Source organism: Geotrypetes seraphini, chromosome 16, assembly GCF_902459505.1.
Source record: "Geotrypetes seraphini chromosome 16, aGeoSer1.1, whole genome shotgun sequence".
In the NCBI taxonomy this organism is placed as follows: Eukaryota; Metazoa; Chordata; class Amphibia; order Gymnophiona; family Dermophiidae; genus Geotrypetes; species Geotrypetes seraphini.
Window position 1 is genome coordinate 2816209 of NC_047099.1, and position 24804 is coordinate 2841012.

The 24804-nt window shown below is 43.9% G+C and overlaps 2 protein-coding genes across 3 annotated transcripts in view; both read left to right on the forward strand.

Annotated features, from left to right (window-relative positions):
* Window positions 1-231: 231 nt before the first annotated feature.
* On the forward strand, window positions 232-13976 carry CASP2 (caspase 2). 2 transcript variants are annotated; one of them, XM_033924966.1, is made up of 11 exons: window positions 232-375; window positions 3035-3179; window positions 3616-3783; window positions 4681-4777; window positions 4935-5029; window positions 5127-5303; window positions 7088-7216; window positions 8859-8949; window positions 11566-11715; window positions 11968-12077; window positions 12238-13976. In XM_033924966.1, exons 2-11 carry the CDS (start codon window positions 3036-3038, stop codon window positions 12370-12372), a joined length of 1296 nt encoding a protein of 431 aa, XP_033780857.1. In that variant the 5' UTR covers window positions 232-375; window position 3035; the 3' UTR covers window positions 12373-13976. The 2 variants fall into 2 exon arrangements, with proteins under 2 accessions (XP_033780857.1, XP_033780856.1); XM_033924965.1 differs by lacking the exon at window positions 232-375 and adding an exon at window positions 417-596.
* Window positions 13977-16298: 2322 nt separating this feature from the next.
* CLCN1 (chloride voltage-gated channel 1) overlaps window positions 16299-24804 on the forward strand; it is a 43808-nt gene continuing 35302 nt past the window's right edge. Inside the window, exon 1 of the mRNA XM_033925659.1 lies at window positions 16299-16537. Coding sequence (XP_033781550.1) covers window positions 16487-16537 — 51 coding nt within the window. The 5' untranslated portion in view covers window positions 16299-16486. The remainder of the gene's footprint in view (window positions 16538-24804) is intronic.

Sequence of the window (24804 nt, forward strand, 5' to 3'; positions counted from 1 at the left end):
CTTGTGCAAGTGGTCTATGCAGTGGCATAGCAAGGGTAGGGGGCACCTGGGGTATTGACATCCCCGCTCCACACCACACTCTCCCTGCCCCTCCACTGCCTCTAAATCTTCGCCAGTGCAAGCTGCTTTTCTCCAGCATGCTGCTCGTGCCAGCTTTGGATTTCCCCCTGACATCACTTCCTGGCCCCTTGACCCGGCAGTGATTCAGAAGGGAGCCAGGCTTGGGCCAGCAAAGATCGGTCCACCCCCAACCCCCCTTCCTATGCCACTGGGCATTCCCTTGGGTCTGGCCATTAGTTCCATGGATAAACCAACCCCTCCCTTATAACATCTGAGCTCAAGGCTCACGTCGCTCTCCAGTGAAAGGGACGTGAGGTAATCGCTAACCCACCCAGCCCTTGTCTTGTTTTATTTGAACTGGCGCATGCGCAGAGCGCGCACGCGGTCGGTTTCCGCGTTTGTTTTCGCGGGCAAAGCGTTAGGAAGGGCGGGTCGCAGAAGAGGGGTGGCTTGCGCCCTTCTGCCTCCGGCCAGTGCGGGCTCGCACTCTCATCCCGCTTTTCTCCCTCCTCGTCTTGCACGCAACGAGGAAGAAGGTAAGTGGCGGGCGCGCGGCGGTTTGCAACCTCCCCCCCCCCCCCATGCCAGTGAGCGTTGAGCCAGCCCGAAATCCCTCAGGGGCTAGGGAGAAGGGGCTCAAACCACGCCCACCTCGCGCTGCCTCAGTGTGCGCGCTCCCGTCCGTCCCGCCCACATTCCAAACGGTCGGAGGTTCAAGTCCATTTGACCGCCTCTGGCGGATAGGTCCCTCCCTCCCCCTGACATCATTGATTGACATTTCCTGCTTGGCCTGAGGGATTACCCCACTGGACGCCTTTCTCTGACGTCACACAGTGATGTTGGAAGGATTACCCCCCACTATACCCCTTTCCCTGACAGAGCAAGACCTATTGCTTTGCTGAGGGATTATTACCTCATTCACTGTATGCCTTAATCTCACCTCACACACTGATGCCTCAAGTTTGGCTTGAAAGATTACCCAGACATGACCTCTTTTTAGAGGACTGTCCCAAAACCCAGGAGTGGTCCAGTCGCATCTGAAGGGCCTCTGATCACGTGCGGAGGCCCTCCAAACGCGGCCCGGAGGTTGGGGAAGAAGAGACAAGGCTTTCTGGGGCTGGGGGCCACATGTCCAGATTTTTGTGTCTCAAAATATGATAACCCTTACTATACTTACGCTTGGCCTGAGGGATTACCTGACTATACTCCTTTCTATGACATCACACAGTTATACCTCACGCTTAGCCTGAGGGATTACCCAAATATACTGTCACAGTGTGATACTTCATGTTTGGACTCGGAGATTATCCCTCTCCTACATACCCCTCTCTCAGACTTCACAGAGTGATATCTCATATTTAGACTAAGATAGGGATTACCAGACGTCCGGATTTACCCAGGCAGATCCTCTTTTTAGAGGACTGTCCAGGCCTCTGGATGGCTTGTTAAAACCCAGCACTTTGTCCAGGTTTTGGAAAGCTTCCAGCTCCGGACTGCGTCGGGAGGGCATCTGCGCAGATGCAATGCAGTGATATCACACCCATGCACACATGAGTAATCGCGTCACATCTAAACTAAACTAAAACTTAGCTTTGTATACTGGGTCTTCAGCCATAAAGGAGCTTGACTCGGTTAATAGTAATTTAAAAAATACTTTAAAAAGTAACAATCAGAAAATATTAATATGCGCAGATGCCCTTCCGATGTGGCTCCGAGCATGAGAAGAGGAGGGGCTGGGGCAGAATAGGGTGGGACTGGACGGGTCTGGGGGGTAGGTCCATGAGTCAGGATTTTGCAATCGTAAAATCTGGTAACCCTAGACCGGTGGTCTAAAACTCGCAGCCCAAGGGCCGCCAGGTACTATTTTGAGGCCCTCAGTATGTTATTGTTCTGGAACATTGGCTGCCTCACTGCTGTAAACTCACGCAAGCGCTTTCCTCCATCTGTACACGATTGAGAGGTGAAGTGGAAAGGACAATCGCGTACAAGCTGACAGGCACTAGAAGTAAAGTGAGTACTCACATTATTCCCTGGCCTATGGGGAAAATGTAGGTGCAATAATAATATTAAACAGTTTATATACCACAGGACCGTGAAGTTCTGGGTTTACAATGATTAAAAATGCTACAAACTGAGTAAAACTGCCAGGTTAAAACCAGTGAATAGCGGCTCTAGAGATCAGTTATTGTGGGAAAGATTGTACAAATCAACTGCCTAAGTACTTCAGGAACAGATATGTTTTTAGGTGTCTCCTGAATTCCCCATAAGTATTAGCAAACATGAGTAATTGGTGTGTGGGAGGGGGGTCTGAAAAAGGCAGATTTGAGGGTTTCTGGGGTTAGGGTTTGGTTCCTCCCACCTCCAAAACCTCTTTTTCAATGGGTTTTATTTTTCAGTTAAGCTCTCATGGGTCGTTTTTGGCGCAAATTATTTGGCAGAGGCCATCTTGGATTTTTAGCAATTTTTTTTTTTTAAAGTGCTTTTTTCTGCCTAAAAACCCCTTGTTTTGCCTAGGGATCATCTGCAGTGGATTCCCCAGGCCAATCTAACCCTAATTCATGCATTTTTCTTTTAGAATTTACCAACTGAGGAGCACGGCAGGGCACAGGAGGAAGGGGTGGGAGCTTTGGGCTCAGCCTCTCTTCAGCTCTCCAGGGCGTTAGAACCCCAAAATACCTGGTTCCATCCAGTCACCACCGACACAATCAGGAACTTTCAGGCTATTGACCCCAGAGTCCTCTCCACTGCTGTCTCATCCCTCTCCTCAACCACTATTTCACACAAGACTGTCAACGAAGCCGCCTCTCTTATAATACCATTCTCTCCTCTGCTCTAGATATCCTTGCTCCTCCAATCTCGTGTACTGTTAGGCATGCCAAAACCCAACCCTGGCTCACCCCCCGCATCCGCTACCTGCATTCATGTGCCCATTATGCTGAATTCAGTCAAATATCAGTCTTCCCTTTCTTCCCAGGATGCTTGGGGGCATGGCAAAACCTCATCAGGAGGCCCTGAAGAAGAGGCGTGTGTCCCTCGCAAAGCAGCTGGAATTGGGGGAGCTTTTGGAGCTCCTGATGGAGAAAGACATTCTCACCCTTCCAATGAGAGAAGATATAAAGGTATATGGACCAGACAGAATGGGGGTAGGATTTAAAGACATTACATCCTACTAGTAAGAGGATTTGCTGAGGTTTATCGGATGGGCATAGTGGTCTGGACTAGCAAGAGGCTATAGATCCAGATGCCATTCGGTGAGCTTAGATGGACATAATTATCAGGAGAGGCAGCCATGATCTGTAAGCCAAATATGAGAGGAATATTAGTAAACAATATGAACGCAGATGTAGGGAAACATAGATCGAGGGAGGATAGAGTTTGAGAAGAAACCAAGCAACTATCATAATACGAGACAGTACAAACCAGGAGATGGGGTGGAAGGCAGTGATTTGGTATATGGGCCAATGTGATACTGCACTGTGTTTGTAACTGACCTTCTGGATGTGGCATTTTTGGATGAGGAAGATCTAATTTATTACCTGTCCTTTTGTGTCTCAGTCCAAACCTGGAAACTTCCAGCAAAGTGTGGCACTGCTTGACTTGTTGCCAAAGAGGGGGCCCCATGCCTTTCATGCCTTCTGTGTGGCTCTGCAAGATTCCAGCCAGGGGCACCTGGCAGAGCTGCTGCTGGATGCTGAACTGACCTTAGAGAAGAGTACCCCAGGGGTAAGTATCCCTTTAAGGATCTTCCAGCGGTGAGAGAGAAAAGACAAAAGAGAGGTACCTGCTGGGGTTGTTCTAATCCTCAGTTCTGCTGCTGACTCGAGTTTATACTGTTTATACTGAGATTAAGCATCAAATTACTGCTTCTCAATGGCCACGAATTTGGTCTTGGAGGATGAGATGTACAATGTCTGCATCTATGAGACAAACATGGTTTTTCCTGTTGCATAGAGCATTCGTTTTCAAAAATTAGACTGCTCTAAGTCGGATAGATGTTGGCATTGTCATCTTGAAGCAGGGACTTTAGATCATTTATTGTTTTATTGTCCTTTCATTATGGATTTTTGGAAATCAATTTGGGGCCAAATGAGTAGTCTATTAGAAAATCATGTGGCATTATCATATGATACAGTATTATTTGGCATGTCTATGAGAGTTAAGAGCCAAATATCTTATTTTAACAGGAGTCGCCATAGAACAAATAACATGTAATTGGAAAAATTGGAATAGATTAAACTACAGTTTTTGGTGGAATTCAGTGTGTCATATTTATAAAATGGAAAGAACATTAGCCATTCAGAAAATGAATTTTAATAAATTTAAAGATGTGTGGGGGCCATTAACAAAGTATTGCAATGATAGATATCAATTTCCCTGATTTGTACAAATGAAAGAATGGGAGGGGGAGGGGGTGCTATTGAAGGGATGGGAGGGAAAGGGATAATTCTATGTAATATGAAGAATTTGTAGTATTCAAGTGATGTATTTAAGTCAAACTGATGTTATTTTTTGATGTACTTGATGTAAGTTATAAAAATGAATAAAGAATTTAAAAAAAAAAAGTTTATACTATTCTTAAGTTTTAAATTGATTTCTGCTTTTTTTTTCTGGCCCTCATAGAATGAATGCGAGTCCCTCCGATCTCTCCCAGTCCAAGAGTCCCTCCGACCCCTCCCGGTCCAAGAGTGTTGCCTGCCAGTGAAGAAATGCCAGCGAGGTGAGCAATCCTCTCATACCATGCTTGGACATGGGCAGATAGAAACAATGCCACCACTCCATTTCACCCTCTACTATAAGCCAAAGTTTGTCTCTCTCTTTTAATACTCATTTCCCTCCTCCATCCCCTTTCCCAATCTGTCTGCCATCTGTTTCAGAACCAATGGAGCATTCGCTGGATGATGGTGATGGGCCTTCAGGCTCCATGGTAAAGCCTTGCACTAAGGAATTTTACAACAATCACTGCCACATGGTAAGAGCCCCGTGAATGCAGTGTGGTATGAAATTGACTGAGAGAATGATTATGTTACTTGTAACTCATCCTGCCTCTGTCTCTTTCCATGACCCAGTCATACCCCATGACTTCGCAGCCCCGAGGCCTTGCGCTTCTCATTAATAACATCCACTTCCAAGGTTGTGGGGACCTGGACTTCCGCTCAGGGGCTGTTGTGGATCAGGCTGCACTGGACAGACTCTTCAGTAGCTTGGGATATCGTGTCACTATCCGGATTGACCTCACTGTGCAGGTCAGCAGGAAGGAGGGGGGGGGGTCCTGGAGCCATCTGGGGGAAAGGAATCTAGGGATTCCTGGGCTTATGAAGAATGCATCTGAGGTAGCAAGTAGAGAATGACACGGGGAAAAAAATTTGTCACCGTCTCCTCGTCCCTGCGAGCTCGGTCCACGCCTCGTCTCCGTGAGCTTGATTCCTGTCTTTGCAAACCATCTGATCCCATCCGCACAAGCCTCGAATAATTTTATACTGAACTTATTTTATTAAAGTATAAAAAGAAACAATTGTCATTTTATAAATCAAAATTCTGGCTGCCAAACTAGAGGAAAAGATCTTCAGCTGGCAGAGCTTTTTTTATAAATGTTTATCAACCCAACTAATATACTATTTTATCCTAAAGCAAAAAAAGAAAATAAATACAATATTTTTTCTACCTTTGTTGTCTGGTTTCTGCTTTCCTCATCTTCTCGTCATTCTATTCTTTCCATCCACTGACTGCCTTCTCTCTGCCTCTTCCATATGGCTCTGTTACGGTGCTTCTCCCTTCCATCTCTCCTTCCACCCCCCTCCCAATTGGTCTGGCACCCATCTTCTCCCCTCCGCTCCCCCCATAGTCTGGCATCTCTGTCTTCTTCCCTTCCATCTTTCCTTCACTCCCCAGGTGGTTTTTAGCATCTCCTCCTTTCCGCCCCTCAGATCTGGTATCTGTCTCCCCAATCCATCATGTGCTCTTTTTTTTCTTTATCCCCTCCTTCCATCTAGTATGTACTCTCTCTCTCTCCTCCCCACTTTCCTTCAGCATCTGTTCCACTCTCTCCCCTCCACACCTTCCTTCAGCATCTTCCCCCCCTCTCTCTCCTACCCATTTCCCTTCAATGTCTATTCCTCTCTCCCCTCCCCCTCTTTCTCCACTTCAGTGCCCTTCGCATGGTTCAGCAGCCCCCTCCTGATCACCGCGGTCCGGGCATCTCGTTTCCCCTTACCTTCACTGGCGATTTTCATTTTTCTGTCTCTGAGCGGCCCGAGCTTTTCCTCAAGTTGTGTGTGGCTGCACTAAAACTTCTCTGACACAACTTCCTGTTTCCAGTTTCTTCAGAGGAGAAGTTTCAGGCAGCCGTGCACAATTTGTTTAAAGGCTCAGGCCGCTCAGAGACAGAAAAATGAAAATCGCCAGTGGAGGTGAGAGGAAGGGAGGGAGGTAGATGCCCGGACCATGGCGATCGAGATGAAGGAGGGAGGGGGCTGATGGTGATAAGTATTTTGCGCACATTGACTCACTTAACTGCAGGGAGAAGGCCATTCACTGCTGCATGGGGCAGTGAATGGCCTTGTCCTTGTACCTGCGGCAACCAGTTTTTTCTTCTTTCTGTTTTAGCAGGTTACCTGTGGCTAGCCGCAGGTAACAGTCACCGTGTCATTCTCTAGTAGCAAGGGTTGACTTTGTGAAGTGTGTTTCTGTGTTGGGGGTGAGCATGCTATATGGGGGTCCATGGGGATGTGAAGACTTTCTGTGGAGTAGGGGGAGACTGAGGATTCACACAGGCATGTGAGTGCTGTCTCTTTGGGGAAGGGGTCTCAGGATCCCTGATCATTTGAAAGGAACTTTAGTAAGGCTGGGGGGAGGAGGTCTCCAGATAACCTTGGGCATATGAGAAGTGTTCTGACAAATTTCTCATCTTATGAAGAATGTTTTTGAGGTGGGGGAGGCTCCTGGTGGCTGTAGGAGTGTGAGTCTTGTGTCTCTATTTCTGTTCAATCTTAGATCTGTATAATTTGCTGTCCTTTGTTCTTTTGCTTAGGAGATGCAGGTGGAATTGGAGAACTTCTCCCACCTCCCAGATCACCTCCATGTAGATTCATGCATGGTAGCACTGCTGTCTCATGGCGTAGAGGGTGCAGTCTATGGTGTTGACGGGAAACTATTGCAGGTACAGGGGGACTGGGATAGAGAAGGCCATTTGCTGCCACTGCAGGTACCAGGGAGGAAGACCTGGGGGGGAGGCACTTTGATTGGATCTGGGAGGCAGGTTCTGATCAGAGGTATCCTATCACTGTTAATCACATTCTTTAGCGTCCCTCCAGACCGGTACAGAAACGGATGGGTTTACGCTCCTCTGCCAGCAGGTGGAAACTGAGACACTGCCTTTTGGCATCAGTACAAGTGGGCTATTCAGTCCCTCTTACAATCAGTCTTTTCTCAGTCTCCAGCAGGTGGAGTGGTCTGTTTGTGCAGTCTGTGCTGAGGGTTGTTAATACCTGTTGGATCTGGTTATTGAATCTTGTCCCTTTTGCTGTCCGATCTGAGCTTGGGAGAGACCCTTTTCGGGGCTCCTACTGACCTTGGGGGTGTCACAATCGAAATAGTCGAGTCCCTCCCCCCTTTTCCCCCAACCTCCTCAGGTTGTTTTCTGGCTTTAGAGGAGCCTCAACTGTACGCCTTGCCACCGATACTGGCACTGACTAAAGTTTAAAGCAGGGGTGTCCAACCCGTGGGCCCCGTGAGGTATTTCATACGGTCCTGCTCGAGGGCAATGCAGCGTTTTCCTCTGTTGCCCCCGGATGTTTACATTCTTGCCAGCTCCCTCCTCCGTCTTGCTGCAGTGTTCGCTGAAAGCCGCGGGCAGCAGCTCCTACGTGCCTCCTGCGGCTGACCTGGAAGCGTTCCCTCTGACGTTGCGACGTCAGAGAGAAGGCTTCCAAACAAACAAAAACATATGCAAACTGACTACATTGACCATGGACAAACTAGACTGATTATACGAGGTTTCCCTTCCTGGAATTCTCTAGGGAGCGGGTTGTGCTGCAGCCGATTCCCTCTTTTCTGCCAAAGGTGGTTTCGCCATTTCAACCTGTCCGTGGTCCTCCCAGTCTTGGATAGTTGAGAGGGGTCTTTTGAATAGTGGCAGTTGTGCGAGTTGTATGTTCATAGAGTCCTTCACTCTTATGTTCAGTGGACCCAGGAGTTCCATAAGTCGGATCATCTTTTTGTCCTCTTAGTGGGTTCTGGTAAGGGGAAACGGTGCTTCCAAGGCTACCATTGCTCACTGGATCAAGGAGGCCATCGATTCGGCGTACCTTCTCCAAAAGAAACCTGTTTGTGAATTTCTCAAAGCTCATTCCACTCGAGGTCAAGCAGCTTCTTGGGCTGCATCTTCTCTTGTGCCTCCAATGGATATATATAAAGCTGCGGTTTGGTCTCTCCCATTACTGTGTGGACACTCAGGTGTGCGGGATATGGTGTTTGGTGAGCGTGTGACGGCCCTTCGGTGGTCCTACCCATGATGGGTACTGCTTTGGTATGTCCCATCCATTTCTGTGCTGGTCTGGAGGTATGCTAAAGAAGGAAAAATTAGGTCCTTACTTGTTAATTTTCTCTTTAGTATGTCCCATCCATTTGCAGGCAAGGACCTAATTTCTCCATCTCACCTGGTCTTACTTCATATTGTTTTACTCCTATGCTTGGTTTCTTTTCAGTTGACTACTCTTTCCTTCTTTCTTCTTCCCCCCACCACCAGCATAAGTTTCTCTTGAACATTTTTTAGCCTTTTCCCCATCCCTCCTCTCTTGCAGTTACAAGATGTCTTCCGAATCTTTGACAATGCCAGCTGCCTTAGCCTACAGAACAAGCCGAAAATGTTCTTCCTACAGGCCTGTCGTGGAGGTGTGTCCCAGGACACTGGGGACGTGTGTGTGTGTGTAAAATCATTCTCCAGGTGGATGGTGGGGGAAGGAGCGGGTAGTCTGTTCCTCGGGTCCCTTTACCACTCTTCTTCTCTGGATCTTCATCTCACTGTCCTGTTTTCCACTCTAAACCCCAGGTCCTTCACATGTCCTCCTTCACTTTCTGTCCCCATCACAACAGGTGCTTCCTCTGTAAGTTCCCACTTGTCTCTCTTGGCATGGAATGATAATCTGGTTGTGTAAGTGGTATTTGTTTATGTCCTGCTGTCCTCTGACCCTTGCATCCTTCATCTGTAAGTGGTCTCATGGCACATTCTGACTCGCTGTCTTGCTATTAGTGTTTATCTGTCTGCATATGTCATAGCATGTTAAGAAGAGTTGCAGTGCTCCTAGCTCCCCAGATGTCTTTCTGCATGGTGTGCTGTGGTGTGACTTGTATTTTGAGCAGTGCTAAATCTCACATGGAGTACAGTCGACTCCACCTAAGTGCACGTCAGTTAAGCAAACGCTTCGGTTATCCGCAGCCTACCACCATGGTCCCGGTTTTTTTACATTAAAGTCAATGGACGTAAACTCCGGATAATTGCAATTCTGATAAGAACACAATCCGCTTATGAGCTCTGATGTTATAGGTCCCACCTCCATTCGTTCACTTTATGTTCACTCCGGTTAAAAGCAATCATGTTCTCATGTGGATGAGCCACGTGTTTCAGATCAGCAGTCTAGGCCTGGCCAGGTGTTCGAACTTTCGGAACTGCACCATGGCGTCACACAGAGAAAAATATTTGTCTTTGGTTGAATGTATCCAACATGCTAGTCAAAAGTCATTGTCTATGACTGAACGTGTCAATGTCTTAAAGAGACTTGACCAACGAGAGAGTCAGGTCTCTATTGCAAAACATTACAGCGTTCATCCTAGCTAGATTTCTCAGATTCACAAAAAAATAGCAATCCATATTGAAAGACTGGCAAAACAACAGCAATCCTACCAGAAACAGAAAAGAATTGGGAAGGGTGGAGACGTTAAACAGGCGTTGCTGCGATAGTTTGCTGAAGCTAGAAATCGTCAACTACCAATCAGTGAGCCTTTGCTGATGGAGAAAGCAGCACAGCTATCCGAAGAACTGGGCTTAGAAGACTTCACAGCAATAAACGGATGGCTAGAAAGGTGGAAAGTTAATGACGGCATAAAATTTAAGAAACAGAATGGCGAAAAACAAGACGCGGATGAGTTTGGTACAGAAAGATGGGTCATGAAAATATTGCCATCAGTCATTAGTGGATATGAACCATACAAAGTTTTCATTGCTGATGAGGCGGGCCTGTACTGGCGTGGCTTTCAAACACAGCGAAACTGTTGGCTTCAAGGTGCCAAAGGAACGATTGACATTGCTGCTCAGTTGCAATATGGACGGTAGTAAAAAGCTCAAGCCACTGGTGATTGGGAAGAATCGAAATCCTCAGTGCCTGTTGAATATGAAAGCAACAAAAACACATGGATGACGTTGACACTGTGGATTGAATGGTTGCAGAAGCTTGACAATCTGATAAGAAGGCATTGGATGCACATTGTAAAGCTGTGTGATAACTGTGCAGCCCACATCAGTGACGTAAGACTAACCAACATCAAGCTCGTGTTTCTGCTACCAAACACGACATCTTTGATTCAACCGATGGACCAGGGGATAATCACAAATTTCAAACGTCATTACAGGTCGCTCGTCTTAAGATATGTGATGGCAGTGATTGATGCAAGCACGGAATCCAGCCCACGAGCTGCTGAGCTCACAAGAAAAATGACGGTGCTCATCTCTCTTCACATGGTACGGGAGGTGTGGAGTTGAGTCTCATCATCAATGATTTCAAATTGCTATCGACGGGCGAGCTTCGTTCACGCATCTGATGAGACAAATGAAGTTGACACTCGTCCATTGAACTCCCAGTTGGACTCTTGCCACAAGAATTTGAGCTGTATGTCGCCGTTGACACCGATGTGCCCAGATCATCTGACAGCACTAATTCCAATATTTGTACAGTCACAAAGGACCCTGCAGACAACCAAGAGTCTGATGAGGACAGAGATACTACTGCGGTCATCACAACTGATGAAACACCTGAAGAGTTTGTTTCCTTCTCGGATGCGCTGAAGTCCCTACACACGTTGCGTTGTTATCTGGAGATAAATGGATGTCATGACTATGGACAGTTTTATAGCATCAGAAGTCAGATATACAGCCTGAATTGTGCAATCTGCGTGCAGGAAACAATGACTGATTATTTCAGTAGAATGTTGGTTTAAAAAAGGTTTACAGTGTACTGCATTAGACGGAACCATGCTGTTTCTAAAACTGAACCGTGTTAAATTGTGTGTTTTTTGCTGAATAAAAGTTTTATTGCATTTGACTGCAGCGTACTGTGATTTTTCATGACTAAAAAGTGGTACTCCGATTAAGCGCATGTCGCGGTCCGGTCCGGAGGGCTTACACTTAAGCAGAGTCGACTATACTCCTTCTGGTTTCTCTTGCCTCCCTTGTGAACCCCCTTTAGTGGTGTGGATTGCTCTGGGACCACATATTATTTTTTCTTTTTTTCACAGATGAGACAGACAGGGGTGTGGATCAGAGGGATGGAAAGGAACGTGCTGAATCTCCTGGCTGCGAAGAAACAGATGCAGGGAAGGAGGAGCGGTTAAGGGTGCGGCTGCCAACCCAATCAGATATGATCTGTGGTTATGCTTGTCTGAAAGGTATACGCCTACCTTCTTTTTCTCTTATTCCCTCTCATATGTTTCTCGTTTTGTCTCCCAGTTTTTATCTTTTAATATCAAAGCTTTTTCATTCAAAATGTAACCAGGAATATATATTCACCTTTCTGTAATTCCTCCTCCTTTCTCTATTACTGCTTTCTATTTCCTCCTTTCCTCTCCCTTTCATGCTTTCCCACCTTCAGGCCCTTTTCTCCATCATTTACCCATCTCTTCACTTCCTCTTGCATTCAGGCACTGCTGCCCTGCGGAACACAAAGCGTGGCTCCTGGTATGTTGAGGCCCTCACCTCTGTTTTCTCTGAAAATGCCAGACACATGCATGTTGCTGACATGCTGGTGAAGGTGAGAACATTGCCCACAGTTTGGGGGGGAGGATGTCAGGGTCTTTGAGCTGGGAACACTAGAAACTGGAAGTATTGGAGGAATTGATAAGGGGTAGCAGCAATGAGTAGAGGAGGAAGAGCAAGGATGGGAGTTGTGATATTCTTTCTTTGGTTCTCAGGTGAATGGGCTGATCAAGCAGCGTGAGGGTTATGCCCCTGGGACCGACTTCCATCGTTGTAAGGAGATGTCAGAGTATTGCAGCAGCCTGTGCAAGGATCTTTACCTCTTTCCTGGATATCCAGATGCCAACTGAGTCTCAGCTTTGCTGTCAGATCATGCCCTTGAGTAGAACCTTACGTGCTCAGTATTACTCCTGTGAAAATGGGAGCGTGGCCAGTCATTATCACTTAGAGACTGGAAATAGACTTAATGCCAATCCCCTTTCTGTTCTCTGAAGGAGACTGTCTAACCCCAAGAAGAACTTGTCTCAGGAGTGATTTATACAGATATATAATTTCTAAAGATGGAGGTTTTGCACACATTCTGACTTTCCCCAATTCATGTTTTGGTGAGACATGTCAGAGCCTCAGCACTGAGCAGCTTCTGGGAGAGATTGTCAGGAGTGACAGCATGTTCCCCTGCACAGCTTTCTCAAGCAGTGCAGAGATGTGGAAGTGGGGGAAGAGAGTGATGAGATGAACTGGAGCTGGTTTTGAGTTTGTCGTCCTCCAACAACATAAAGGGAAATCTATCCATGATCCCCTTTTCCTCTGGCCAGCCACCCACATGGGGTACAATTTGCTGCCTCTGATCGCTGGCTGGTGTGGGACATGTGAAGCCAAGCTCGTGTCTCAAAAGATTCCTGTGGTTTGTACACGTCTCACCTCTGTTTTGTTTTAGAAACCAACAAAGGAGGTACATGAAGGGAAGGGGCACTTTCTCCACCATGATGGCCTCAACTTACTCCTGCCATCCCCCCTTCCCTACTGGTTTTAACTAGACACTCTTGGTGTCCCACCAACTTTAAAGAGGTAGGACTCATTTGTTCTTCCTCTTCCATTTGGGCAGAACATGGTGTGAATAGACAGGGTTCCCAGGAAGGGAGAGCTGCAAGCTTGAGGGTTTTTATTTATCTTAAATTTTGATGGTTTGTTTTTAATCTGAATCTATGCATTTTTGTACTGTAAAACTATAATGCATTAGGGGTTAGATAAAAGGCTTTTTCATACTCCGTTATGAGGGGGGAGGGCTGTCCCATCTCCACTGCCTATTAGATATATGTCCATTTGCTTTTATGAGGTCACCTTTCTCTGTCCAATGCGGCCTAGATTCAGGAGGCTGATCATCTCACACACACATGCATCCCTCTGCTGGATGTAAGGAGAGCTGGGTCAAGTTACAATATTTATTTGTATGGATTCTTGTACTGCCATGTAGATCCTGCACTGCCTAAAGATGTCACATAAGAGATGCCATACTGGGACAGACCAAAGGTTTGTCAAGCTCAGCATCCTGTTTCCAACAGTGGCCAACCAGGTCACAAGTACAAACATTTTAAGCTGCTTAGCTACAACTTGCCCTTTTCTCACTCATGTATTATAGTATTCTTTTCATTGCTGGGCCAGTGGATCCCCCTCAAACTAGCATGGCCAGTATTTGAAGAGGAGGAATGATGTTTCCTGCAGCATCTTTCATTCTTGCTATCCGTCCCCATTCCTCCTCCACTCTTGGCTCCATCTTGTGGCCAGTGTAGAGATTGCCACCCACCATCTATCCCTGTGAAGTAAAAAATGTCATTATCCCAGGACAAGCAGGCAGCATATTCTTAACGTATGGGTGACGTCACCGACGGAGCCCCGGTACGGACACTTTTAACTAGAAAGTTCTAGTTGACCGCACCGCGCATGCGCGGGTGCCTTCCCGCTCGACGGAGGAGAGCGTGGTCCCCAGTTTCTTCGTTTCCGCGGAGCGAAGAAGACGCATGTGCTTTCAACGGCTGTTGAAATATCCTACTTTGCCTTCCCGCTCGCGTAATTTTCTTCCTTTTTTGCTTTTTTCCCTTGGTTTTCACTGCCATATTCTTCTGTTTACACCCCCTTTTTTCTGCTTGGCATTACATTTTGTTCCCTTAGGAGATATTCCAGGCAGCGTTAAGCATTTTGAAATCTACTGTCAGAAATGTTAGGGAGCCAATTTTCATTTCTAGTGAGTAAAAGCACAAATATCCTTAAAGTCAAAATGTAGTTGGCTGTTGCACCTTGTGTCCCTACCCTCATTTTTTTTTAGCAGAAATTTGTCTTGTACAAGTTCAAGTTTCTATTAATCCATGTTTTTCTCCTTTCTGTTGTCAAAAATGCAGGAAATTAAACTTCACAGGCAAAAGATGCAACCATTTCAGATATGCACAGAAAATGCACTTTTTTATTTATTTAAAACATACATATCCTGCATATCCCTAAATCCATGAGTATAAACAACCAAACAAATGCAGATTAATAAAAAAAACCATTCTTTTAGAAATCTCCTAAAAAAATAATAAATACAAAACTGGAATGTGTCCCCTGTGCACTTCCAAAGGTTTCCTGAAAATAACAGGTCTTCAAGCACTTACAAAAGGATAACAATACAGGAATCTGATGAATCTGCTCAGGGAGTGCATTCCACAATTGTGGATCTGTAACACTAAAAACTCGTGCACGGATTGTAACCTTTGCAATATCTCGTAAAGAAGGCACTTCTAACAGGTGCTGAGATCCAGACCTCAATAAGCGAGAAGGTGCATATGGGGCAACCAATGTCCCCACAGGTTTTGGCAATTCCTGCCGCATGGCTTTAAACAAAAGCGCTAGTATCTTGCAAAAAAACCCAAACAGCATGCACCCTAAGGTGCATGGATAAAATCCAGATAGCCCAGGAAGGGGATTTAAAAGAGCAAATATGCACACCTTTAGATTCTAAATCAGGTGAAAAAGGAAAAATTTCAGAGTAGGACCAGTAGAAGCAGGACCCAACTACCTCCTGATGCTCATGAAGGATCCAGCTGATGCCAGGGGGAATGGGAAACATGGTTGCTTGCAGGAGAGAGCAGTTATGGGTGTTCTGCAACTTGATAAACGGAAAAAGTTGAGTTGATTGTTAGCAACTCTTGTAAACCTTTTGAGGAGGCAGTGGAGATGGAGATAGGGGTAATGCTGGAAATTGTACAGATTTTTGTAATTTCATGTGTGAATGATCTGTTTTTATTAATTGCATTGAAGAGAGAGGAATGCTATTTTATAAATAAAGACTGCTTTATTTCGATATTTCTGGCTTGGCCTGCCTGGTTATTTCTTGAAATCACAAGTATATGGATTTTTGGGAAGCAGGTGTGGATGGACGGAATTGGAGCTGGCCGAGCATGTTCTGAGTCTGTTTCCTTCACATTACAAGCTTAATAGTGAAGGAATGAGAACAAAAGCATCATGAGAATAATTCTGTAAGGGGGCACATATTGTAAGTTGTAAAGCTTGCACTCAGGGATATTTTAATCTTTTACGCACTATTGTAATGTACGGGCATAAATGATCACTTACAGAATACAGACTAGTTGCTCCAGAAATCATCAACAGTGCAGGGCTATGTCGGTGGAACATGGGCAAGACTTACAAGTATGTGCATAGATTATACAATAACACGTGTGGTGTGCACAGCTACACCTGCCATAGGGTTGGTTTCAATGTCCATGCCTGCCACTATTATTAAAAAAGAGATGCCTACTTCTCTTTATGAAATAACACCTAAGTAGGTACTTCCTTTCCCTCTTACCCTTGATACCCTGTTAGAAATTTATCCTCTGAATCTACTGGCCAAAGAAGAGCATGCTACCTTGTTGGTCTACATTTAGGTTCTGCATCCCAAAGGTGGCTGAATATTTAGTTTTGGAATGGTCCAGTTTTAAGTGTGCCCTGATTCTTCTTGTCCATTCAATCAATGCTCTCTGCTGTAGCCTGTCACCCCTGCCCTCATGGAAAGTTGCGGGTGCAGGAAGGATTAGATGCTCAGGGAGAGATGCTTCGTTTCATCTTTACTTTCCAGGAGCTGTCTGGTCGCCAGAGGAGAGAATCGGCAGGAGGTGTTAGCATCAGTGGCTGCCTAGTCAGCGTCCGGGGAGAGGGGGGGGGGGGAGTCTCCAGTTACACAGTTCATCTCTATAATTCCTGCTTTTGCTGGGGTACAGCAGCAGGGCTGTGCTCAGCACTCCCTCGGCTTCGAGGGTCCAGCTATCTACCTCCACTAGCAGATTTTTTTACCCTCCAGCCCTCCTTTCCCTGCCCTTTTGGCTCTTCTGCATTTCCTAAAGGAAGGAATAGAAGAACGATAATTGGGATTCTCCCTTCCCCTCCCCTTCCCTTCCCTCATGTCTCCCCTTTCGGCTGGAAGCATTGGATATGACCAGCGACAGTTTGGAGAGAAATACCCTGCAGTACCAGCAGACCCTGGTGAGTGCCATTGCTATTCTGTCCTGTTGCGGATATGTTCACTTTATTTCTGCTGGGGTGAAGGGGGGGGAGGGACTCTTACAACAAGTTTCTAACACAAACACACTTACCAATAGAACAGATACAGTTGAGCAGCACCAATGCAAACTTCCTATATAGACATTCGCAGCTACAGCACAAACAACAGCAGCAGTGCAAAAAAAAAAAAAAAAAAAGTGCGCGCACACAGATACACAGTGAATGGGATTGCATTGCAGGAACTCTTGATCACAGCTGTGTTTTCCTCTCCCTGAATATGTCATTAACACGAGATTCTTTTCTAAAAATAAGTTTGCTCCGATCCAAAGAAACCCCTTCTCCAGCCTGACATGGGGTCTGCAGGTGACTGGGATATTTAGTGGATTTCTGTCTTAAGGGCTCATATTCCACCTTCCATGCCCCAGCCTGGTGAGTGCCTCCTATAGGTAGCAGAGACATTTGCATTTCCCAGGGAATAGTGTGAAAGCAAGGATCATATTGCCCATATGTATGCTACACGGAGGGTCTTCTAGTGTAATTAAGCCATGTTATTTCCTGGCCCTCTTTCCGGGGAGTCTGAGGTTGTTCTGGGGCTGTATTAAGTTTAGACTGCAGCAGGAAATGTTTCAGATGACAGTGTCTGAATGTGGAACCTGGGGAGGGAGGGGTGGGGAGGGATCAAGTTCCAGCCTGGACTGTCTCCAGGCCCCTGTGGTACATGCTGACCAGAGGAGGAAAGCAGGAATTACCTTCCTTCAGGGGACAGAAGCAATTAGTAGTCCTCTATCTACCCACCTCCCAGGAGAAAAAAGAGGGAATTACCTTTCTTATGACAACAGGAAATATAAGGGAGGGGGGGGGGGGTCAACCCAACTACTAAAAATGGGTACTCCTTGTCTCTTCCCGTTTTCATATATATATATACAGAGAGACATATCTACAAGCCTTGTGACGCACTTTCATAGGGAGATAGACATGCACATATGCAGATTCACGCTTACAAAATGGATAGCGGAGGTTTTTTTTTTTTTTGAATGGTGGGGAAGGGAGAAAGAAGGAAGGTCAGAAGAAGAGAGTACTGGTGAGTATCTGGATAAAGGTGTATTGTAGCATGAAATGTTAGTTTAGTAAAGGGCTACCAGATGGCCATGTTTTCCTCTTTTTGAGGGTTCTGACAAGTTTCCGGGTGACTTTTTTATTATACTATTTTTGTTCGTGGTAACCCTGCACATGGACCCTGGCCTGCCCTCACCAGGATCCAGCAGGACCTCCGCTGCCCCTTGCGGCCAGTCAGAACCCCCACCTGCATTGGTGCTAGGCCTTGCCATGTCCCAAGAGTCTTCTGGACCCCAGCCTCCATCCAGCCGGGGTCCATTCATATATCTGCTGCAGTCAGTGGTGTTCTGGGAGCCCTCTGCTCTTTTCAGCCCCCTCCTAACCTTTGGTGCAACCCTGAGCGTGCTCGGCCTCCAGAATACGCGCACTTCTCCCTTTCCCTGGTGGCCGGCACGCAGAATCAACAAGTGCTGCAGCTGCCAGGAGAAGGATCAGCTGATCTGCCTGCCTCCTGCTCCCACGGTCCCGCCAGCCCGGAAAACGTGCCATGGCAGGATTGTGGGAAAGCCTCCAGCCCCATAGCAAGACCTCAGGTGGGTTTAATTTGGTTTAATCAGGCAGGTCATACTATTGACATGCCTTTATACCAGTGGCATCTACAAAAAACTTTTCAATCAGTTCTTTTATATCTGTCCCATGGTCAGACCATTTTTTAATTCCATTAACCTATTTTTCTCCTACAGTTAAAAATGAGACTGCTAGTAAAATTATCAAATTTAGAGATATTTTAAAACATTATCCGCTAATCAACTAGCTGAAAACTTCCATTTTACACCTTCAAACTCTAAATCTATCACTCTAGATGATTATTTATTATTATGGAATGAGAATATACAACTTTTACTTGACAAAGTAGCTCCATTTCATACTAAATATATTTCAGCTAGAAAATGTTCAAATCCTTGGTTTACTGCAGAACTCATATTGATTAAAAAACAAATGAGATCCCTTGAGCGCTGTTGGAGAAAAAACAAAACTCACTCTAATTTAGAAAAATTTAAAATTTACTCCAATCTGTACAAAGAAAAAATAAATCAAGCAAAAAGGAAATATTACTCTGATCAAATTTTAAAAGCTAGAAATGTTTCTACTCTATTTAAAATATTAAAAACAGTTACTCCGTCTTCAAAAAAACCGGACCATTCTTCAAGCCAGTTACCAACAGCACAGGAACTTGCAACCTATTTCGTTGATAAAATTAAAAATATTAGAGAAAAATTCGGAGTTACTAATGAGTCTATCCCTGATCAATTTGATATAGCAAATTCCTCAGTGCTATCTGCAAAATGCTCTCAATTTCATCTCCCCTCTCTGGAAGAATTAAAATCTTTAATCAAAACAATCAACAGTAAGGGTACACGAAACGAATCTATCCCGCCATTTATCCTAAAACAACATTTTGATTTTTTCGGACCCCTAATACTTTTTTTCATCAATGAAAGTCTACAGCACAGCACAATGCCATCGGCCTGGAAAACTTCTACTATTCATCCCATTGTCAAAGATCAAAAAATAGGCATCGAAGAGAAATCAAATTATAGGCCAATTGCCAATATCCCATTTCTTGCAAAGATAACAGAGAAAATTGTTTTTAATCAAATATCAAACTTTATAGAACAAACAAATATTCTACATCCTAACCAAACCGGTTTCCGGCAACACCATTCCACCGAACATTCCCTAATAGGTATGACATCATCTATACTATACCACCTGGATCACCACTCTTCTGTCCTTCTGATTTCACTAGACCTTTCAGCAGCATTCGACACAGTTGATCATAATCTTTTATTAAATAGATTACAATCTATTGGCATTTCCGAGCAAGTTCTTCTTTGGTTTAGGTCCTATTTTGATAATCGAACTTCTATAGTCTCTTTTAATGATTCTATTTTTTCAAGTTTCTCCAGCTCCTATGGCATTCCTCAAGGTTCTATTCTATCTCCTCTCCTGTTCAATATTTTCCTCTCTCCCCTTATGACTCTCTGTCAATCTATTGGTTTCTCAGTATTCGCTTATGCTGATGATGTACAAGTCTTACACCCCCTTGACCCTAATAATCCGTCAGAAATTGCCACCATTAATGAAAAACTTAAACAGATTCATCTATGGCTGGACCAAAACAGATTGTCCTTAAACATTAATAAAACCAACACTTTACTCTTTCCCTGGAAAGAAAATCATAAAATAGCGGTTTCTATTAATATACAAGGAGTTACGCTCAAACAAGTAAATAAAATCCGGATACTAGGTATCATTTTAGATGAAAATCTTACTTATCATGACCACATTAGCTACGTGGTCAAGAATACTTTCTACAGGTTACGTCAAATCCGCTCTATTTCAAAATTCCTCTGTCCCAAATCTTTAAATACATTAATTCATTCATTGATTATTTCAAAAATTGACTACTGTAATGCTTTATTCAAAGGAATGGCCCAAAAAGAAATTAGAAGATTACAAATTATCCAAAACACTTCCATCAAATTAATTATGGGGGCCAAAAAGTTTGATCATGTCACCCCGTTACTTCAAAAGGCACACTGGCTCCCTGTGGCACACCGCATTCTTTATAAATTATCTTTACTCACCTTTAAATCATTGCTATACAAAACTCCATCATTTATTTACAAAGTTTTAATTCCATATTCTTCTCAAAAAACTTTAAGATCGAATGAACAACTTTTATTGGTTATTCCTACCCTTAAAATGATTAATACACGAAGGCAATATATTTTTACCGTTACAGCACCACAAACTTGGAACTCTCTCCCACTTTACTTAAGACAGGAGAAAAATTTTGATAAATTTAAAAGCCAACTTAAGAGCTTTCTTTTTAAAGACGCTTTCAATATCTAATTGAAATGCCAATTGCTCTTTATAACTGCCGTTCATTTTGTTCAATTGTGTATTTTACTCCCAATAAACTATTTCGTTTTCCCTTTCCCTTTGTATATTACCCTTAAATGTTCTTCCTTACCTATCATAAAATGTATTTCGCTCCCTTCTATCCTAGTGTTTCCTGTTGTAATTGGTCTATTTTTAAAAGATTTTTATATTTTTTATATATTCTTGTTATTGTTTACCTTATATTTATAGTTTATGTACATCGCTTAGTAACTGTGATAGGCGATCAATCAAATAACGAATAAACTTGAAACTTGGTTACAGAAAGATGGGAGAGAAAAGGGCGACTTTGAATGGAAAAAGGATAGAGTGAGGGCACTGGATGAAAGGATGAGGAAAAGGGAAGGGTGACATACTGGATAGAAAAGGGGCAGAGAAAAGATGGAGCACAGCACTGTACATTTAACATTCAATAGACGGTCCCTTCTCAGAAGAGCTTACAGTGTAATTTGGACAGACAGAACATCTGTTGGAGAGTTTCTGGCAGAAGGAATGATACAAGGGCGAATCGAAAATTAAAGGCAATTGTTCAATTACACCATAACCAAAACTAGATGGCCCATCACTTCTTTCATGTGTTTCATTATCTTCCTGATTTCTTACATATAGTCTTTGAATTGTACGCTCTTATGTGTTACGTAGTATAAAACTGTCATTTCATTTTCTTGTTACCGTATCTTTGAAACTCAATAAAATACTTTTGAACTAAAAAAAATTGCACGATAACCAGAACAGAGCTAGTGAAATACAACATATATACTTATACATCGCTTGTTGGATAGTAGCACTTGGCCTTTAGTCGTGTGGCAGACACGAGGTCAGAAACACAGACACTCCATTGCAAGATCGCATCATTGAGAAATAACGTGCAGTACTGCACTTTGGGCAGAGGGAATGAAACCTGTGGAAATTCACCGTCAGATATTGACTCAGTAAGGTCTAAAGTGGAAAGAACAGGTGTAGCCGACGAAGGTTGTTCTGATCGCTTATCAACATCGCGCACATTGGCAGGGCAGATGTCTTGATTAGACAAGACCTATGGATAGCGGTGTCTCAGTTGGATGCAAATTTGGATATCAGCTATGGATCTACATTTGCCATAATGCTTAATGACATGAGATACAGGAAAGTCTGCACACGATGGCTTCCCCAACTGCAAAGTCATTGGGGGCCAGATCAGGTGTTCCAATACAGTTATATGTTTTCGGGCTAAAAACTCCCTCATAGACAGTGTCCCATGTGAACTGGTAAGTTGTTGGCGAAAAGTTCAGGTCATTTTTGCCTACCAAATAGTAAACTTGGTTAACTGCCAAGTTGATACAAATTCATAATGAATAATCCCTCTGATATCAAAAAAGGTGAGCAACATCGTTTGACTCTTGATTTGGACTGGCGGAACTTTTTGGTTGTGGAGAATTGGCTGACTTTCATTGTGCCCTTTGACGCTTTGTTTCAGGGTTGTATTGGTTCACCCATGTTTCATCACCAGTGATAAAATGGCCCAAAACATCGTCTTGCCTTGCAAAAAGGTCTTGGCAAACTTCGACTCTCCTTTGCTTTTGTTCATAGGTGACCTCCTTTGGGCCCATTTTTGCACACACCTTTCTCATGCCAAGATTCTCAGTTAAGATAACTAACTGTTTCGCTATCAACGTTTACTTGGTCTACTATGCTTCTCACAGTCAGCCAATGATTTTGACGCACAATTAAGACAATTTTTTGTAATGTTTTGTCAGTTCTGTTCGTTACTGGCCACCCTGACTTTTCTTCATCAGTGACACTTTTTCCTCAGAAAATGTTTAATCAATTTGTACGCTGCCATTTTCTTCATGGCATTATCCCTACAAACTTGGACTATCATGTGCCTGATTCCACTTCCACTCTTGCAAGTTTTATGAGAAATTTAATGTTTCTTCGTTGCTCTAATTCAAGCTCTGACATTCTTACAAAGGCACACAAAAACATGCAACAACAATAATGAACACCACTCAGCAAGACACTGCTACACGTCGACACAAACACAGCTGTAAGACAGCTTACCAAGCTGTTTGTACTGTGCTGCCAACGTAAGCGCATGGAGGCGAATTTACGAACTTAATTGTCAGACCTCGTAATTAGAAAAATTAGATGGCTTGACAACAAAGGTAGAAAATAGAATTGTACTTTTAATTCTGAATAAAGTACAAAACTCACAACTGAAAGTCTGATATATCATTGGGAGAGGGTGGGGGGTAGCACAAGAAAGGATGGGGTTGGCACCATGGAAGGCAAGTCGTACAGGGTACAATTATAGCTTTGACGGCCCTTACTGCACGCAGACGGCAGCCTTCTGGGAGAGAGGTGGGGCTTAGGCTGGGCTAGAGCAGGGCCAGGGGTGGGACTGGAGCAGGCCAGGGTGGGGCTTGTCATCTTTTTTTTTGTCTTCAAGAATATGGTAACCCCAGTTTTGTAAAGTCAAGTCCATTGCTAGATTAGGGTCAGGGAGGACTTTCTTCCACTGTTTTTTAATTCAGCTGCAGATGCCAGTAGATTTATTCCTAATCACTAATTGCTGAGATTTGGTTTTACCATAGTTTGGCGACTCATTACATTTTAAATAAACATAAACATACCCTTCTTTGGGTGAACCCTTTCACAGAGAGCTTTGAGGCAGTCAGAGCTTCTTTCATTTAACCAGCAGTCAAGTAAAAACAATGGAGATGTTTTGTTGGTGTTTCTTTACTGTTGGTTGGTTGTTATATGTTCATTGTGTTATGTTGTGGTGTTGTTTTAATGAAATATGTGTTGTATGAGAAGGCTGTAATTTGTTATTTTTCATTTGGATGTTCTATGTACTCCGCATAGAATTGCAGGACATGCAGAATATACATTTTTAAAATAAATAAATAAATTTTACTATGAAGATACTCAGCCCCTGGAGTTCTTGCAGGTGAAAGTCCCTCTCAGTTCACTTCTTCTTGGCTCAGAAAGCACCGACAGGCTAAAGCTACCTGGCTTAAAAGGGCTAATACCGTGGATCCCTGATGTTCCCAGCAGGTGGTGCCATGGAACCAAAAAAAAGCCTCTTTTGCCTTTTTGGGCTTAGGGATTTTTCTTTCTGTAAATATATGGTCATTTCTATATTGCTACTAGACACACACAGCACCAAACACATTATATTCAGGTATTTTCTCTGTCCCTAGTTGGCTCACAATCTTAAGTTTTTGTACCTGGGGCAATGGAGCTGTAATGGGAATTGAATCCATTTTGCTAGAATCACAGCCCAATGCACTAACCATTAAGTGGTCTGCCCATAAGAATTGCCCTACTGGGACAGACCAAAGATCCATCAAGCCCGGCATCCTGTTTCCAACAGTGGCCAACCCAGGTCCTAAGTACCTAGCTAGATCCCAAGTAGTAAAACAGATTCTATGCTGCTTATCCTAGGAATAAGCAGTGGATTTCCCCAAGTCACCTCAATAAGGGCCTAGGAAATTATCCAAACCTTTTTAAACCCCGCTACACTAACTGTTTTCATCACATTCTCCAGCAATGATTTTCAGAGTTTAATTACACATTGTGTGAAGAAATATTTTCTCCAGTTTGGTTTAAATCTACTACTTAGTAGCTTCATCGCATACTCCCTAGTCCTAGAATTTTTGGAAAGAATAAGCAATTTACATCTACTCTTTCCACTCCACTCAGTATTTTATAGACCTCTTTTATATCACCCCTGAACCATCTCTTCTCCAAGCTGAAGTGTCCTAGCCACTTTAGCCTTTCCTTGCAGGAAAGTCGTCCCAAACGTTTTATGATTTTCATTGCACTTCTCTGTATCTTTTCTAATTCCGCTATATATTTTTTTGAAATATGGCAACACCATAGAGTGATACAAGTGTATTATAATATTTTCATTTTTGTTTTCCATTTCTTTCCTGATAATTCCTAACATTCTATTTGCTTTCATAGCCGCCACCACACATTGAGCTGAGGGTTTCAACGTATCCTCAACGATGACACGTAGATCCTTTTCCTAACGTAGCTATAATTTGGGTTCCTCTTTCCCACATGCATCATTTTGCACTTGCTCACAGTAAACATCATCTGCCATTCTGATGCTCACTCTCCCAGTCTCACAATGTCCTCTTGCAGTTTTTCACAATCCTCTTGTGATTGAACAACTTTGTGTCATCAGCAAATTTAATTATCTCACTAGTTTTTCCCATCTCTAGATCTTTGATAAATAT

What these genes read in the sequence shown, in the direction of transcription:
- CASP2 (XM_033924966.1), top strand. Translation starts at nt 3,036, where the DNA reads ATGCTTGGGGGCATGGCAAAACCTCATCAGGAGGCCCTGAAGAAGAGG. An exon ending in TAGAGAAGAGTACCCCAGGG is followed by an intron (nt 3,784 to 4,680) that starts GTAAGTATCCCT and finishes TGGCCCTCATAG; the next exon opens with AATGAATGCGAGTCCCTCCG. An exon ending in AGTGAAGAAATGCCAGCGAG is followed by an intron (nt 4,778 to 4,934) that starts GTGAGCAATCCT and finishes CATCTGTTTCAG; the next exon opens with AACCAATGGAGCATTCGCTG.